This window comes from Oryzias latipes, chromosome 13 (genome assembly GCF_053564925.1).
Source record: "Oryzias latipes strain Hd-rR chromosome 13, Olatipes_Hd-rR_3.1".
In the NCBI taxonomy this organism is placed as follows: Eukaryota; Metazoa; Chordata; class Actinopteri; order Beloniformes; family Adrianichthyidae; genus Oryzias; species Oryzias latipes.
In genome coordinates this window covers 3,025,099-3,043,658 of record NC_136249.1, presented here as the reverse complement: position 1 = coordinate 3,043,658, position 18,560 = coordinate 3,025,099, and the positions used below count along the sequence as shown (strand labels likewise).

The 18,560-nt window shown below is 44.0% G+C and overlaps 2 protein-coding genes across 2 annotated transcripts; both read left to right on the top strand.

The window, feature by feature from the left end:
* Positions 1 to 2,126: 2,126 nt before the first annotated feature.
* Positions 2,127 to 4,975, top strand: LOC144996860 (uncharacterized). The gene is made up of 4 exons (XM_078956615.1): positions 2,127 to 2,284; positions 2,350 to 2,491; positions 4,601 to 4,737; positions 4,811 to 4,975. Exons 1-4 carry the CDS (start codon positions 2,221 to 2,223, stop codon positions 4,891 to 4,893), a joined length of 426 nt encoding a protein of 141 aa, XP_078812741.1. The 5' UTR covers positions 2,127 to 2,220; the 3' UTR covers positions 4,894 to 4,975.
* Positions 4,976 to 11,744: 6,769 nt separating this feature from the next.
* usf1 (upstream transcription factor 1) lies at positions 11,745 to 17,832 on the top strand. The gene is made up of 10 exons (XM_004075955.5): positions 11,745 to 11,967; positions 12,048 to 12,097; positions 12,176 to 12,288; positions 12,374 to 12,487; positions 14,258 to 14,411; positions 14,487 to 14,574; positions 14,658 to 14,716; positions 14,787 to 14,881; positions 14,959 to 15,087; positions 17,269 to 17,832. The coding sequence occupies exons 1-10, from the start codon at positions 11,960 to 11,962 to the stop codon at positions 17,356 to 17,358; spliced, it is 900 nt and encodes a 299-aa protein (XP_004076003.1). The 5' UTR covers positions 11,745 to 11,959; the 3' UTR covers positions 17,359 to 17,832.
* Positions 17,833 to 18,560: the final 728 nt, after the last annotated feature.

Sequence of the window (18,560 nt, the reverse complement as noted above, 5' to 3'; positions counted from 1 at the left end):
GATCCTGCTCCCAAAGAGAGCCATGGTGTCTTCATCTCTGCTACGTCCAGCTCTTCCTCCTGTCTCTGCATCAGTCTCTGGCGTCTCTCACCACAGTCCTCTACGCCTTTCCTTTCATTCTTGATGACTCTCTTGTCCAACGTCACACCTAAAACCTTCCTCCACCTGTTCCAGCTTACAGACGCCTTCACACCTTTTACCCGCATCTGTTGCTCCTATCGGTTGACCCTATTGAGAATTCTGCACTTTTGTGTTCTTTCTTCAGTTTCTGTCATGTTCTGTTTTCCTTGTCAGTTTAGGTTGGCAATCATCCACAGGTCAATTGGTTGTGTTAATGACCCCCAGCGTATTTAAGTGTCTGCTTTATAGGTCGTCACTGTCAGGTCTTCAGCTTTCGGCAAATCCCTTCAGGGGTCGCCACAGCTCATCGGCATTCGTGGGTTTTGCTGTGTTAAAAATTGATGTTTCTGCCCCCCAGCCTGGTCTCCTGCATTTTGGTTCCTGCCCCACCAGTTCCAGACACGTACGGTACTTCATTTGAGTTACTTTGAGTTATCATTGACTTTCTCGAGCTTCACAAAAGAGGAGTTCAGATGTTTCTATGCAAACAGGAACAGAAAACCTGCTCCTCTGTCATTTCAAGCTATTTGTAATGTGAAAACAAAGTAGATTAAAAACGTCTGAAAATGACCAAAAGCTCAGTTTGCATTTAAAACCCAAGAAACACAACCTTAAATCATTTTCCCAAACATTTATATGTTTTTTAAATAAAAATGTTCAAAATCAGACATCTTGCAATATCTTTCATTTCCTGTCCTGTTTTAAAGAGAAGCAGAGATTCTTGTCTTTAGACCTCCACCGCATGAAGACATGGACTGTGATGCTGCTGTTTGCTGAGGTTCTCGTCCGTGTTGCATCATGCCAACAGTCGGTAGCAAAATGATGAGGACCTTTTTATATACAGTATCTGTACTTGAAAGCATCATCCATACGGTCTGTGTGTCTGGTTAGTCTGTTCAAAACAAAACAGCATTGGTAACATGGTGAAAACAGCTATGAAGGTCATAGGTACACGGGAAATTCCATCTTTACAGCAAATGTACGAGTCTTCTGTAACCCGTCTAGCTCAATATATCGTCAGAGATCGTATTCTGTTTTCTGACTATGAATTACGGACGATGTTTCAGAGCAGGAAATACAAAACCAGCAGGTGTAAGAACTGGTTCGTTCCATCAGCCACAACACCGCTGAACAAACACCCACAAAAGTAACCATTTTGGTGGGTGTTGTTATTTTAGTGGGTGTTGTCTTATTGTGTATGTTTATTCTGTTGTGTTCTTTGTGTTGTAGCTGTGGGCTCCTCAAGACAAATTTCCCTCATGGGACAGTAAAGTATTTATTGATTGATTGAACAGTAAAAAAAATTTAAACATCAAGAGACCCCACCTTTATCCAACAGTAGCTGGGATAGGCTCCAGCAACCCCGACCCCAAAAGGGACTCAGCAGGTTCTGAAAATGGATGAATGGATGGATTCTGCTCTTAAGAACTTTCCTCAATAAGAGGATTTATATCCTGAAAATAATGACTGATTACACTGGTTACCCTGCTTTTTAGGGTCTTCAGTCTTCCTGGAGGTGGTGAGTTACTTTGTCGACTCTACAGGATGGTGTTTTCTAAGAATCGCAGATCTTGTGAGCACAAACAGGACTCAGAGAAGACTCAAACCTTTGAGTTTTTTCGCCTCTGGAGCAGAAAAGGAGTTCAGGCAGAGAAAACTGCAGCAGCAGCTGCTCAAACAGTTTTGGGATGAATGAACTCACAACTGGAGTCTTTCTTATAGCCATGCAGCAGATTTTTTAAAAATCTTTTTTTTGCTTGATTTTTTTATTGCTCTTATTTAGACTTTACTTTTCTGAAGATCTATTGACAGGATTTCTTGGAAGACGAAAATGTTGGGGAGAAGAAGAAAAAGTTCTGCTATTAGATATTCAGTCAACACAAGAAAACACGCTGATTCATTTCTTCTGAGTCATGCTAACATCCAGCCTCAAGTGACAGATGGTTTCCAACCAGCAGCTTAAATGAACAGAAACTCAAACAAATTCCCCAAAAGGCTCATGGGAAACCCTCAGAGTTTGGCCACCTGTTTGGTGAGCAAACAGAGGTGACAGAATAAAGAGCTCCATCTGTGGGTGGCGGCCGGATGACGAGGTGAACCATGAAAGAGCCAGCTCTGATCGCTGCAGCCCTGCTGCTGCTGCTTCCTGCTGCTCTGACTCAAAGTAAGCTCAAGCTGATGACTGTCAGTGAAGAAGTTCTGTCTTCTTTCACGTCTGTCTCCCGCCAGACTTTGATCCAGCTCCCATTCAGATTGTGGTAAAGAACAGCTTCCTGGAAGAGGAGCCGCTGGCCTTTAATTCCCATGTGGCGCACAGAGGGATCCTGCTGGGCGCCATGAGGACGCTCATGGACTCTGACACCAACTTCAAGTAAGACCATCTTAATTGCTCATCTGAGTTTTAGACTGAGTGGTCAAGCACATTTCAGCCACGTGTGAATGGCACGGGTGCTGACACATGTGGTGTTGGGTGACAAAAGTGTGATGGGATGGCGTTTTCTTCAAGGGTTTGAGCTAATCCTTTAACTTTTACTAAAAAATGGTCCTACAGCTTTAGGAGATATTGTAGACCAGGGGTCGGGAACCTTTTTGGCCAAGAGAGCCATAAACGCCACATATTTTAAATGTAATTTCGAAAGAGCCATACAATAATGTGGTATCTCTTTTCCACACTGAGGCACGGAGACTCAACCTCTTTTAGGGTTCTTTATTCTGGTTACTGTAGACCGCAACAAACGCCGTACAATTAATTCAGCAACTCCTAAATCTCTCCCGCCGAGACGAGAGCGCTTCTCCCAACTTTATATTCCTTCACTGCCGCCTCAGCCCTCCCATTTCCCTTATTCGGCCCATGGCTGAACCCCATTGGTCCAAACTACCTAACAACAGGCTGAGCGACAGAACTGAGAGCCAATCAGATCTTTGCTTCAATGAACTCCAGAACTTATAACGCGGCCCAACAGCCACCCAGTCCAACTCCGTCCGCGACAATATGTTTAAAACTAAATATACAAATGAATGTGTTTATTTGATGTAATTTCAACATTTTTAAAGTACAATAAGTCTGTGGATTCTTTTTAATAACATTGTTATTCTGTTGCTGATAAATGATGTGTATTTCTCGTGGTAGTTTTGCTGATGGTCTAGTCTGGTTTATAGGTGGTGAGTTTCTGCTTCATGCAGGCGTTGAGACTTTAAACGTGATCGTAGGTCTGAATGTTTTGTAGATGTGAGACAGACTGATCACATGCACACCTGGAGCCAAACACACACTCACACGCTGCAGTGAGTGACGGGCAGCGGGTTTTACGTTTTTATAATCCCTGCGCGATTCACCTGCTGCCGGTCCCCGCAACCCCCCCACCCTCTTCTTTCTTCCTCACACATCCCGTCCCCGCAACTGCGCGCTCTTTGTCAGAGACGGGAGCAAGCAGTTTTAGGCACGGCAATTCACAGGTTTCCGGGTGGTACAAACTCTGTGAAATAATAGACAATTGTGAACTTATAGTGCTGGCACAGATTTTTCTCTCCAAGCACCGCTACTACTGCGCGCCTCTGGCATCGCATCGCGCCCGAGAAGGACTGGTCTAATGAAAAAAAAAAAGAAAGTATAATTAAAGATTTGTCTGCGAGCCACATGTGACCATCAAAAGAGCCATATATGGCTCGCGAGCCATAGGTTCCCGACCCCTGTTGTAGACGATGCTTTCTGTCCCCTTTTCTAGGGTGACTCTAGTTGATTTCATGTCCTGCAGAACGACTGTGTTGCACAAAGCAAGACACTACCCAAATCTGTGGTCTATACCATGGAATCAATATCATTATCTGAGAATTATTTGTGGAATGGAACTGCCTGCTTTAACTACAACACCATGTTCACAACTTTTCTCTAGGGCCTCGGCAACGTGTATTCAAGCGGCCACTGTCAATGAAAAGTTTATGTGACTGGGTTCAAATGCCTATTTCAGATTCAGCGTTCAAAACTCTCGCATTCAAACGCTGTGCAAGTTTCTACAACCATTTTCGTGCTACAGTTCAAGATACAGAGCCATTGAATGCACGTTGAAAGTTAAACCAGGTCAAACTTCGACGAATAAGGGATTTGGTAGTGACGTATGAGTGACGCCCCTTTAATTCACCAAAGTGCCAAACGTTTGAAAATTAACCATTGAGGAGAAATTCCTAATTCCGGTTTGAGTCCGGCTGGAATTCTATGACTCCAAGTCTTTCTTACATCGGAATAGAGCAGTGACAGAAAAAGCCTGGAGCGAGATTCACCAGATTTGCACCGCGGTGACATTTCACACCAAGTCTCCTCCAACTGTGGGTGGCAAACATGTGATAGTAAACTGTAGAAGAAGAAAAAGAAGAAGAAGCCCCTCCCTTTTCATCCAGTGTGAACACCATGGGCCACACACACATCACATGTCTAGTGTGTCCAATGAAGAATCTACTTGGTGTTAATAATGTTTGGATCTAGGTTCACCTACAGAGAGGATCCAAACTATGGTCCACACCTGGAGAGTATCAATGGTCTGGCTGGAAAGGATGCAGACCAGACTTACTGGGAGCTGCTGGTCATGAAACCAGATGGTGCCATCACAAGACCCGATGTTGGTGAGCAAAAATCAACATTAGTTCCAAACATCCTGAGCTGATGCTGAAGATAAGTCTATCTCTGTTATTTTAGGTATTGGATGCTACATTCCCAGTGCCAATGAAAAAATCATTTTTAACTTTACAAAGTGGACAAAATCCGAGACAATGCCATGAGGATCAGCAGGACACTGAGCTTTGTGCAAGGATCAAAATAAAATGAATAAATGAATAAAATGAATTCAGAATGGTCTACAAATGTGTCTGCAACTTCATTATTTATCCTCCCTCCATCAGTTTATAAGATTTTACAATCAGTTCCCTTAAGAAACAATAATATATTTCTAAAGACATTGGGCAACAATGTATTGAGAGATGTATTCCATATATGGAAGTCATGCATTTTTCAGTTTAAAAAAAACCCAGCAATTATTCATGTTTTCATATATAGTAATATACTATGTGATATATAGTGATTTACAATAAAATGTCCTGCAATATATTGACTGATATACGTAAGGGTTAATGGCCGACGAAGTGTGCGTTATCACTTTTTAATGCACTCCATGGAAACCTGAAAAACAAAGTGCGTTAAAAAGTGATAATGCACACTTCGAAGGCCATTAACCCGCTTATACCATGGTCACTTACAAAAGAAATAAATAGTAACCAGGTTATAGTCATTATTTCTTGTTTTTTTCCAATTTGGATCACTTTTCTCACAAAAAGCGGACTATTTGTTTCGTGGTGCGGCCACGGCCAGGATAACGCCGGAACTTCTTTTTTCACCGTGCGGTTATCCTGTGGTATATCACTTTTATACCAAGGTCTGGGTGAATACTCGATTCTGACTGGCTGCTGGGTGTGCATGAAAAAGTGATATACCACATTTACACGACTGGCGCGACTGGCAGCGGAGCCGCCATCAGTGTTTGAATGTGTGTGTTCATGGGTGAATGGGACTGGGACTGTAAAGCGCTTTGGGCCTTCGAAAGAGGGTAGAAAGCGCTTTATGAGTATATGCCATTCATTCATTCATCATCATTCATTCATTTTCTTAACCACTTTTTCCCTTTTGGGGTCACGGAGCCTATCCCGGCCACTTGTGGGCAAAGGCAGGGGACAACCTGGACATGTCGCCAGTCTGTCGCAGGGTAGAATGTCCTCAAACACACACCCATTCACTCTCACACTCACACCCAGGGACAATTTAGAGTTGCCAATTAAGCTATGAAGCATGTTTTTGGACGGTGGGAGGAAGCTGGAGACCCTGGAGAGAACCCACGCATGCACAGGGAGAACATGCAAACTCCACACAGAAAGGTCCCCCGTTGATGTAGTTTCTCACGTCCCCCAGCCGGGACTTGAACCGGAGGCCTTCTTGCTGTGAGGCAAGAGCGCTAACCACTGCGCCACTGTGCATTTACCAAAAATATTAAGAAGTATTACCATTTAATTTTTTTTAGAAACAATTGTCTACACCCACTTCATCCTTTTAAAGGTTGTAAGATTGCTGGAACCGGTCCTAGGCCTGTCTTTGGGTGAGAGGGTGGCATACCTATGCTGACCTGCAACCCACTGCAGGACCGCATACAGCCTCTCTTCTGTGGCACTGAGTCACCAAACTACAAGAAAGTCCCCCACACCTCCAAAGACAACAGGCTAAATCAACACAGGAAGGAGCTGGCGGGGATTTGAACCAAAGATTTTTAGAATGAGGCGACACAACTGTCCAGCCCCAGTTTAACCTTTGTGCTATCTTAGATGACCCCCCCTTACATTGACGTGTTCTTCCTACCATGACAAAGGTGGATAAAGGTGGAAAGATTTCATGTAATCCATGGACACCAGTGAAGATCACAAATCATTGAAGAAAAAAGGTTCAGCGCACTGTCTAGTGGGTCTAGATGACCCAACTCCCAATGTTAAAGTACCTAGGATAGCACATGGGTTAAAGTAATCATAAACATTCTGTGAAATGAAAAGGAAAAAAGTTGTATTTGTAAAATATGAGTGAAGGTGATGGTGAAAACGCCAGGCTGAAAGCAGAGTGACAGCTTCTTAAAGAAATAAAAAGAAATAAACTGAAGCATGACTAGCATGACTTGAAACTGAGCGGAAACATTCTGCTCTGTTTTAGAGGAATTTTGAAAAAATGAAATGACGTTTTGCCCAAACAATATGGTATGGTAGATATGGTTAGGAAGGACTAAAATAAAGTTTAGCTGTGTTCATTTAGGTTTGATGAAAATGTGGTAGCCTTTTTTTTGCATCAACACAAGTGATGTCTATTACGGTTTTTGGCTGGGTTTTATGTTTCTGTAATAAATTGTATGTTTCTTTAAAAAAAAGTCATTGTAGAAAATGTCAGAAAATGTGTTTAGAGGTTAAGCTGCTTTACGGCTCTTGAACCTTTTTTTGGGAAACCTAACTTACCCTCTAACTTACCCAGACACCTTACATAACCTGCTTTCTGGAAAAATACATAAAATTCATGTACCAAAACAGTTTTTCTCTATCTCTTTTTTCAAAATTCTATTTTATTCTATTTACCAAGACTATGTCCCACCAAGGTGGGGTAGCCTAGACAGGGCACACAATTTTAACTCCCTCCGTCTCTTCCCCAAACCCTCCTCCTTCGGTGTGTGAGTGCGTGTGCGTGTGTGTGTGTGTGTGTGTGTGAGTGTGTGACTGGTCTAAGGCCTGGTCTGAGCCAGATAATAAAAATAAAAGAAGAAAACACACAAAGCTATCAATAAGCTTTAGGATCTAAAATAATCTTACCTTCAATGAACAACTTGACCCTCATGTGCTGTTGTCAGTCAAATTGACCAAACATTTGATCTTGAGAATCATAGATTGAATAGCATTAGCCTATAGAGTGAGTGTTGATTTTACCCAGAATAAAATGAACACACACACACAAGGGCTGCACGGTGGCGCAGTGGTTAGCGCTCTTGCCTCACAGCAAGAAGGCCCCCGGTTCAAGTCCCGGCTGGGGGACATGAAAAACAGAACATCAATGGGGGACCTTTCTGTGTGGAGTTTGCATGTTCTCCCCGTGCATGCGTGGGTTCTCTCCGGGGTCTCCGGCTTCCTCCCACCATCCAAAAACATGCTTCATAGGTTAATTGGCAACTCTAAATTGACCATAGGTGTGAGTGCGGGAGTGAATGAGTGTGTGAGTGAGGACATTCTACCCTGCAACAAACTGGCGACTTGTTCAGGGTGTCCCCCCTGCCTTCGCCCACAAGTGGCCGGGATAGGCTCCGGCAGCCCCGTGACCCCGAAAGGGATAAAACGGTTAAGAAAATGAATGAATGAATAAAATGAACACAATTTTTGGAATGATTAATTGAAATTACCCACAGTTCTTCATCTTTCAGTTCTTAATTTAGCAATTAATCTGGAAGTTTCAGCATCTTTTTTAGTTTTTCTAAGTTCTTTTTAAGCTTTTGTAAACTTTGAGAATACACCCAACATTTTAGATTTGGTATGAACCTTCAGCTATTTCACTATTAGGATAATTGCCGAAGTGTTTTATCCAAATATCTTTAGCAATGTATGACATATTTTTGTTTAAGTAAACCTCTTGAACTGTTGTAGCATTGACCTCATCGCTTCAGCAGTTTCAGTTAACAGCTTCAGGGTCTTCAGATGCATCATTCAGCTCAAGCTGGTCGCGTCTTAGATAAATCCAAAGCCTTTCCACACATTGGACTGGAATGATGGATTGATCCGCTTTTGCTGCATCACATGTGTGTTGTCCGGTGAAGTACTTGGTCGTTTTTACATTATAGTCAAATAAACCACTGTACCTCAATCCAAATGGTATTTTCCAATATCGATCATAAACAAATTATTTGGTTGAATGCTATAAATCCTTCAACCATTGTTTTCCTCTTTTTCTTTCTTTATCCTAGTATCTTCCTCCATCCACCGATTCAAATGTTCAGCTCTTTCAGCTTTTTTCAGCTATGATGTTTGGTCCTTTAAATCCTTGAACTTTTCCAGATATTCCAGGATTATATGGATCATATGTCCTGTACCTGGTTAGTGGTTTAATAGCATGGCGCATGAGTTGTGGTGCACAACTTTGCTGGTTTGACACCTGAGGCCTGCATTTTTTCAAAAACATGTCTTTTTTATAATTGTGCTTTTACACTTTAGTTATAGTCAACTTTGATAATTCTTTCTTTTTGCCAATTATTACCCTTAAAGTTTCATTTTCATTTCATTCAATTCAATTCAATTCAATTTTATTTGTATAGCCCAAATCCACAACAACAGTTGTCTCAATGGGCTTCATACAGGTAATTGTAAAGTGAACATACAATCAAAAGGATCATAAATGCATAGAATTCAATAGGATAATATTAAACTAAACTACACAGACTAAACTAAACTGGCATCCCTGCCCTCAGACCCTCCTTCTCTGTAACGAAAAACTGTTAAAAAACCTGAATCCGGAAGAAACGAAGAAACCTCAGGGGTGTCCACATGAAGGAGGGATCCTCCCCCAGGACAGACAGGCCATGTACCAGAACTTTGAGAGAAGAATTAACTTATTTAACTGTACAATTACATGTTTAAATAGTCCAACAGATGAGCTTCATCCAGATGGAGTTGGGGAACGGCTGGGGCACCAGAAACAGGATTAACAGCCAGGTGTAGGAGCAGTAGTAGGGGCAAGCCAGAGACGAGGGACACAGTCAGAAACAGGAGCATGGATGAGCCAACTGGAATCTGGAAGCACTCCCAGAGGGACAGTACATGAATCGCACTGCACCAAACAGAGGCATGGAGAACTAAATGATAAATAATGATCAAAAAGAGAAGAGAAGGAGAGTAGAAGTAGACGAGAATAGAGGACAGAACCCCAGTGCACCATAGTTTCCCCAGCTTCAACTTCTAGCAGCCTACTAAAAACTTCAGCAGTACAGCATTCAACCCTACATTTTCTTCTGGAAATGCAGCTCTTTGTGGTTCTTTTTCAAACACATTTTTTAATGGTATAGGTTGATATAATTTAATTCAATTAACAACTTGCCTCAGACAGATCTGGTTGGATCATAGGAATGGAAACCATTTATTTGATTACGTTTCGATTAATACATCCCTAATCTAAACTGAACACCTGTTCTTAAAATGTGTTTGTAAGAATGTTGCCTAAATGTTCATGAAGTGTTGTTTTCCATTTAATATTGTAATTTGTCAGGAAAGGATGTGATATGTTTGACAGGTGCTGTGAAGGCATTCGTTTGGGATTTGGGGTGGCATTCAGCTACATTGGTTATTGCTGAGTCTGATCATCTGTAAAAAGTCTGTCAAGTTAAACGTTTGATCGCCTTGACATACAACACTGTGAATTAAACATTTCGTATCAGTAGATAAAAGTGTGAATTTAAAAAACAAAGAATATAAAAATTTGAATGTTTAAATGGATTTTCCTAAGGTGCTTCTGCCTTATGGTATAGTGGTTAGCCCTCTTGCTGTACAGCTAGAGGGTCCTGGTCCAGATCCTTGGTGGGTTTCTCCTCTCAGGTGCTGCATGGTTTCCTTGGGCATTCATGGATTTTTTTTCAGGCAGTCCGGTTTCCTCCCATGTTTTAATAGCACCTTCATAGGTTGACTGATGATATAAATTGTCTTTAGATGTGAGTCTGTGTGGTTGTCTTTGTGTGGCCGGATGATGGATTGGCAGCCTGTCAAGGGTGTACCCCGCCTTTGGCCCACAGTAGCTGGAATGGGCTCCAACATTCCTGTGACACCGCACGGAAATAATCAACTATGGATGGATGCTTCTGTTGATTTTACATCCTTATTCTGAAGAAAAGCACAAAGAAAGACTCCCATAGGTGAAGTAATTAACATAACAACAAAGTTGGTATTCTGTGCCACTGCGCGTCATCAGTCCCCAAACCTGCTCCATAGATTAATTGGTGGTTTTCTACTGTTCCTCAGGTGTGAATGTGTGTCTGTGTGGCCCTGCTATAGTCAAATGTCCAGGGTGTCCCCTGTCTTTGCCTGGGTAGGGTCCCGCATCTTGTGACCCTGAGCAGGAATGGCCAAGTATTAAAATAAATGAATTACGCCAAAAGAGTTCTTTACTCACTAAACTGTCTCGGCCCATAACTATCTGGTCTCTGCTCCTTTCCCAAATAAATGTATGGAAAGCAACTCTGTGAGGGTTCCTAACGCCTCTGAGCACATTTGAGGCCTGAGGTCACATTGACCTTTTCTAAGGCCACAGCCAGCTCACTATCAACACATTAATTTGGACAATTTCTAATTTTAATTCTGTATCTATTAGTAAGACATTCTTATCAGTGAGATATTAATAACTTGGAGCCCTTCAAACTAAGACAGGACTGGTTTGTTTTGACATGAAGACCCTGACGTGTCTATCTGAAAGGGAAAAAGTGACATAAACATCATTAAAAGACTCAAGTCCCTCTTTGTACTAGTGTACTTTTTATTACCCAGTTGAAAAATGTTCAGCACATGTTCGTAAGAGCTACCTTAAGTTAAAAAAAACCTGTTTATTTTTAAGCAAACAAAGCAAATATAATACGCAAAACAATACAATCAGCAGTTATACATTCATACAAAGACATGGCTCATAATAATTAGACATTAAATTAAATATTGCTTGAAAGGGAATAGAAGGAAGCGAATATATATAATCCCACCCTGTTCTACTGTAACCATTTTATTACATGATTTATCATTCTTGTGTTCATAACTTTTATTAGACATCTATGCCTTATTAACACAATTCCAGCTCATTAAGAATACTTAAGGATCAACAAATCACATGACAACGATGAAGTACTTAATAATTATGTAAAATAGACATAACACTGTATCAGAAATCTTCACAGCACATGCAGATCAATTATTTAAGATATATTCAGATTATTTTCATCAGTAAAATCATGAATATGATGGAGACACGTCTCTCTCTTCAGCGCAGCGGCGTTTATTTTGAGGTGTTTTTTTTATTTCCGTCTGGAGACTTTTATTTTGAAGAACAGTGTGAGCCAGCTTCCGTTTCCATAGTAACGTTAGCTGTGCTACCAGCTAGCTGCTGACTGTCTTCGGTGTTTCCTCGTCTGGGGGAAGACTCCGTCGGTTCTCGGTGTGTCACGTTCTCAGGTAAACGGTGCCGCGTGTGCACGCGCACGCGACGGATCAGGGATCACCTGTAAAACGTGGGGCGCGCGTGGCAGCGAGCTCTAAAATGAAGAGGTGAGTCGTGGTGGGAGCGCGCGCCTTTGTTCCTGACACAACCAACGCTCGGTTCTGACGATTCTGCTTGTGTTCGGCAGCCAGCAGAAAAGCCCGGAACCGGAAAGAGCCGTCATCGTCAGCGAGGAAGGTAAGACCAGCGCCAGACAGACTGAGTCGGAACCGGGCCGACCGGGTTTGACTGTATTATTACATCATTGTCCTCCAGGTTCCGTTGCCACCGCTGAGGATCCGGCTGCCATCACCAACATCCAGTCCGCCGCCACCTTTCCAGACCAGCCCGTCAAATACCTGTTCAAGACCGAAGGGGCGGGGGGACAGGTAGGCCGGAAACAGACTGGTCCTGAGGGAGGGGGGTGGGTGCACCTGCATCTGAGGATGCTCAGCGACCCTCTCTGCTCCACAGGTGACCTACAGGGTGATCCAGGTGGCAGATGGGCAGCTTGAGGGGCAAACGGAGGCTGCCGCCGCGGTCAGCCTGGTGGCGGGCTTCCCTGCGACCTCCCAGACCGTTCCACAGGTGAGGACAGCGCTGTGAACAACAGGCCTGTTCTCCATGCGCAAGCACCAAGAACCGCCAAAGACCCGTTTGAAGGTTGTAGCAGCAGAACATTCTGTCCGGTGTCTGTTCCTCTGTGGTTCTCTCGCTGTCAAACCTCTCCATCCATCAGCGTACATGTCAGTCAAACTTCAAACTTTATTGATTTACATATCGCCTTTCATTTAGTTAAAAACAAAAAGAGCTTAACATAAAAGCAGATAAAATAGTCATAATAAATGAAAATGATTAAAAACAGAAAACACAGGACAATCACACATAGATGGGACCCCCTCCCTCACCAGATTCCTCCCTCCGCCCACCCCGTCCCCCAGTAGAACCCTGAACACACAAAGAACTGCAGCTTAAAGAAGGTCTGGCTCGGTTCTGCTGTCAGGAAGTGATGTCACGGGGATCCATTTATTCCAGGGCCCAGCCCAACCACAGGGGTCATCACCACAGCGCCCCCCAACACAGAGCAGCCCAGGGCCCCCTCCATGGCTATTAGACCACAGAGCAGGACCCCAGCCCGCCCAATGAGAACGAGCACCGCAGCAACAGCACCCCCTACAGGTGAAGCTGGTAGTGCCCCAGAACAATGGATCCCCAAGAGGAACATTAGAATAAACATTATGATAAAATAACAACAATAAAAATAAAATAAGATCTAAGAATATTAGTAATTAAACTTCAGCCTCTTCTTAAAAACCTCTGTAGACTCTGCAGACCTGAGGCTCTCTGGCAGGCTGTTCACAGGCGAGGAGCGTAATGGTGGAACGAAGCCTCACCGTATGTTTTGGTCCTCACCTGAGGAACAACTAAGATGTCCATGCCAGAGGACCTAAGGGTCTGCGAGGGCTCATACTTTAAAAGAATATCATTTAAATGACCATAAAAACATTTACAAACCATTAAAACCATTCATTGGAGCCACACAGACGCTTGCTGTGATCAATGAGGAGCCTGATGGCGTCCATCCGGAAGAGACCAATCACACCCCGGGAGGACACTAGCCCAGCCCCCAGTCCCTCCCACTGACTGTAAACGGTTCACCGGCTCCAACCAAACAAAGCCAATTCAGTGGCCATTTTTCCACAATACGGGCGCCGACATGTTGGAGTCAGACGTCATCAGTAATCAGTGATTGGTCCGAGTCATCTTTTCCATGGCAACCACTCTCCAATCAGCAGTGTCTTGGAGATGGGTTTAGGCTAAAATCAGTGTGATGATGATTGACAGACCACACTTTGAAAATAGATGGAAAGATGATGGGAGTGGGACTTTGAGGCTCAGAGTTTCTGTGTTGGAGCCACGGCAGCCGGAAGATGGAAATCTGTGTTTGGCCCCAAAGGTTTGCTAAAGTCCCCCCAAACGGTGCCTCGCTTGGACATCAGTCTGACGGGTGACTTAGTCTTAAGTCAAAACCAAACCGTTTTGGGTTTTTTAGGGGGGTGGGACAGCACCAGGTGAAGGCCATGACAGAAGGATCCCAGCTGCATCCCACAGACGGGATCGGTGTGGTCTGGATGGGATTTAAAGGTTTTTTGGGAAAGTCACAGGAGACACCTTCAGCCGCACACTGGGACAAGTCCCCCTCCACGGATGAGAAAGGAGTGTGGGGCAAAGCAGAGCTGTTATCCCCGACAACGCGCGGTCGGGGTTGACCATCCCTGCTTCCTGTCAGAGCTGGAAAAAGTTTGAGATGGAGACGAGAAGCGGACCCCCTGACTCCTGCTGTGCTGCTTTTTTCAGGCCGTCTTCTCCCAGCCGGACGGGTTAGAGGGAGACGGCAGCGCAGAGGCCCAGTACACCTACTACCCGGCCACCATCGCCGATGCCAACACAGGCACCATGGTGACCACGGTTCAGGCCTCCGACACTTTGCTGGGACAGACCACCCCCGCTGGTAGACACTGAGCACGTGCACTCCTTGGTCCTCTTGACCCCCTCATGCTGCTCACTGAGACCTGCTGCCTTTCAGGACAGGTGTACGTGATGATGTCACCCCAGGAGGTTCTGACGGGATCCAACCAGCGGACAATCGCTCCACGCACTCAGCCGTACATCACGTAAATGCCTTCAAAGGTTTATGCACTTGGGGCCCTGCCCGGTAAGGAGGTGTGTCCACGCCTGTCCTCCCTTGTGTCTGCAGGAAACAGGAAGCTCCTCGCGCCTCCAGGGATGAGAAGCGGCGAGCCCAGCACAACGAAGGTGGGTACCGGTGTTGTGTGAGAGGCTGAGCGGGGGTTCAAATCCAGGTCTGACTCTGTTTGCTCAACAGTGGAGCGCCGGCGCAGGGACAAGATCAACAACTGGATCGTGCAGCTGTCAAAGACCATCCCAGACTGCAACATTGACTATACCAAGACTGGCCAGGTGAGTCCGAACCCGCTGTCCGCCAAACCTGAGCAGCACCGCGGGCCTGACCCTCTCCACTGCGTGTGCTGTTGCAGAGCAAAGGGGGTATCTTATCCAAAGCCTGCGAGTACATCAAGGAGCTCAGACAGAACAACATGAAGCTGGCAGAGGAAGTCGGCGGCCTGGACCGGCTGCGGGTCGACAACCAGCTGCTACGGCAGGAGGTCAGTGTGTGTGCCTGGGACCGGGACAGTCGGGCGTCCCTACCCCGTCCTCTGTTGGCTGAAGCTCTGTCCAACGGTTGTCCAAACCTGGACCTGGAAGGCTGTTGTCCTGCTACAAATGCCTGTTGTGTTTACTGATGAACCGGGTCATACCAAGTTCTGAATGATTGAGCACATGTGGACCATGGCGATATGGCCAAAATCATGTCAAATTTGATTTTAATCAATTTTTTCATCTGCTTTCCTTTATTTAACAAAAATGACAAATTATGGAAAATATTGAACAAAAGCTGTTTTATTTGAACATCTCCTTAGGAAATTGGCTCCAACACAAAGTTCAGCTAAATCCCAGCTGCAAGATGTCTGCAGATCAAAGCAGCAGATGTTTGTGAGCTGTTGCTAGCTTGATCATCTCACAAAGAGAAATACTAGAACGACTCTGCAGAACATTTCTAGGAGCAACAGCCTAGAAACGGATTCAGCTGTTTGTGGTTTGATGCTCCAAGTTTGAAGTTACAACCAGAGACCAAAATCTGATTTTGTTGTTTGTTAGATAAAAAAAATGTACAGACCAAATGATTCCATTATTTTACAAAGAAAAACTATAGGTGTTGTCTAAAAAACTGATATTATGTTAAATGCAAACAAAGATGAAGTCACAACATCATGAAAACATTAGATAAAAACATGTTTTTTTTCAAAGGAACTCCTGACTTAATTTCTAATCCATCTTTGTTCTCTGCTTTTGGCGTTTTCACGCTGTCTATGAAATGTTTGATTTTTTAATCCCAAATGAGTTGTTTGAAGATTCAAAGCTGCTGAGAAAAGAAGGACAGATTTACTGAAGGGCAGCAGACTGACAGAAAAAGCTCTTTTTTTCTGATTCTGCCTCTAGCTTTTTTCAGCTCAACACCGGCTCTCTAATGATACAAAGACACTACGAATAAAGCTTCATACAAAGTCTCTCTTCTTATATTAATAAAATACAGTTTTACAAATGTTCTATGATTTGATTTTGTTGCTTTTATCCGCCATGTCTTAAAGTACGCTCCGTGAAAATAAAGTCTGACTTTGAATCAGTGTGAGTACCATAACCATTCGGCCTGCAATAACCATTCGGGGTCCTTTCGACTGAGGATGACGTCACACTACGGTAGCCCCACTTGGACAAACTATGTAGCGTGGAGATCTGTTCGGGCTCTACATGTTTTCATTTCACATTTCCTTTTGTAACATAACCTAAAGTTCTTTTCCCTCTTAAGTTGTGTCTGACATTATTCTTTGTAAAGTTTATAGAGAGATTTTGCCACAACCCACTTTGTAAAAAGATCTGTGGCTGTTAGAATGAACCTGCTGCTCCACACAAGAGAACCGTGTCTCTGAGCAGAGCAGCTGGAGTCTCATAGCTTCTGGTTCAGAGGCAGGGAAGATGCTTTGTTACAGTGTGTGGTCTGGAGAAGGGTTCGGACCGCTGTCCGTTCGGCTGCAATGCACTTAATAATAATCATAATAAGAATAAAGGCACATTCAGAAGATTATCTCTCTCTGTGTCTGAGCTCTGTTTGATTACAACGGACCGCATAATATCTTCTTCTATGGTAGCATCGTAGCATTTAGCATGGTAGCATTTAGCATGGTAGCATCATAGCATTTAGCATCTTAGCATACTAGCATCATAGCATTTAGCATGGTAGCCTCATGGAAGTATCTCCTCTTTCCTCGCTGCTGTTTTCACGTCTGCACTTTGGAGAGACCGGTTGACTGACTTTACTCTCAACAATGGAAGAGAACAGAGAGCTGGGAAAATAAAATCTCAACTTTCCCAAAAAACAAATCAAAAACAAAATATTTGAATTATTGGATTAAATCAATTAATCGCTCACCCTAAGCACACGTGCTACATGTAAATACCTGTGTGCAGCAGGGATTCATGCAAAATTAGCAGACAGTCCAATTAAACAACCAAAGGGCAGCCTTGAACCATGTCGAGGTAGTCTCAGTGGTACTGGGCTCAAGGAACCACTCTGGTTCTGGATGATTGACCCAGGGTCTCCCCCCATGACCTGGTTCAGACCTTGTGAAGCCTAAACTTGTCACTGCACCAAAATGTAGCCCAATCAGGAAAACCCAAGTTGAACCTGGTGGTTCTGTTGTTTGTGAACCTGCATTTGTGTTTCACAGGTAGAGGATTGGAAGTCCAAGAACCAGATCCTGAGGAACCTTTTGCGGCAGCACGGCATCACAGGATCGTCGAGCAGCGACTCTCAGTGAGGCGTCCTGTGCTGAGGAGACTGCCCCCGGCCGCAGAAACTTTGCATAAGCTCACCTGAAGCTCTGAAGATTGTTTTCAGCTTCTTCCTACAGCACACGCACCGTGACGGGACATCCTCCAGGCAGGAGCCTCCACTCCCACGCGCTCGCCTTTCAGGCTGTTTCCTGCATGTTTTGGGTAGACGGATCCAGATCACTGAGGTCTGAGGAGCCTCGTGATGAGAACAGAACAGACTGATAATATTGAGGACTTTTAACGGGTTCATGGCTCCTCCCATGAGGTTTCAGCTCCTCTCCTCCAGATGCTTCGCTTTTACTTTATCTTGATGGTGTCTTCATCAGTCATGCTTCTCTTTCTTTGTATTTTTCTACCTTTTGTGAAGCCTGAATAAGGACTGTGATCAGCATAGTAGCACAGTGTATGTCTTTATATTAAAATAGCAGATGCTCCGCCCTGACTGCGCATGCGCAGGACTCTGTCTGCTCTTTGATCTGGAGAAATGAGGAGCTACACATATTACAGCTGTTTAATTCCAGTCCCAAGGTGTTTGTGTTGCACATTCAACTGTTTTGCGCGGACGGGACAACCATTTTGGTGTCATCAAACCTTGGCTTTTTCAAAAATGACCAGCATGTCTGCCAGAGTCTGGAACCCTTTAGAGAGCCCTCATGTCAGGCAGTCACCACAGTAAACATGAGCATCTATGAAGGATGGACGTGTGTGAGTACATATGTAAACGGTTCATAATAAATAGGCTTTAAAAGCAACTTTGGTCGATATCTAGTAGTGTAGGCCTGAAAGTGAAATCTTGGGTCATTCTGTAGCTGTGTTTCTATAACGTGCAGAACAAGATAAATTCTAGAAATGTGCCAATGACACTGTTTTCATTAAATCATTATTATGCAAATAAACACAAAGCGACTCCCACGATGAGTCGTTAAAAAACACGGCGACAGATGAGAACAGTGAGTTACAGCAGATACACTCAGATTTTTACCACAGCACCAGCGCCCGTCGTCTATCAAAGGAGGCGTCGGGGTCGTCTTCATGCCTTTTGCTTAAATCTGGTTCTGTGCTCACAACAGACACCTGGCTGTACAGCTTCCATGCGTCTGTTTTCACAATAAAAGCCTGTTTTTGCTAACTCACTCAGGCTTTTCAGAGGATTGTGAAAACGAAGGCCAATCGTCCACACGTGTAT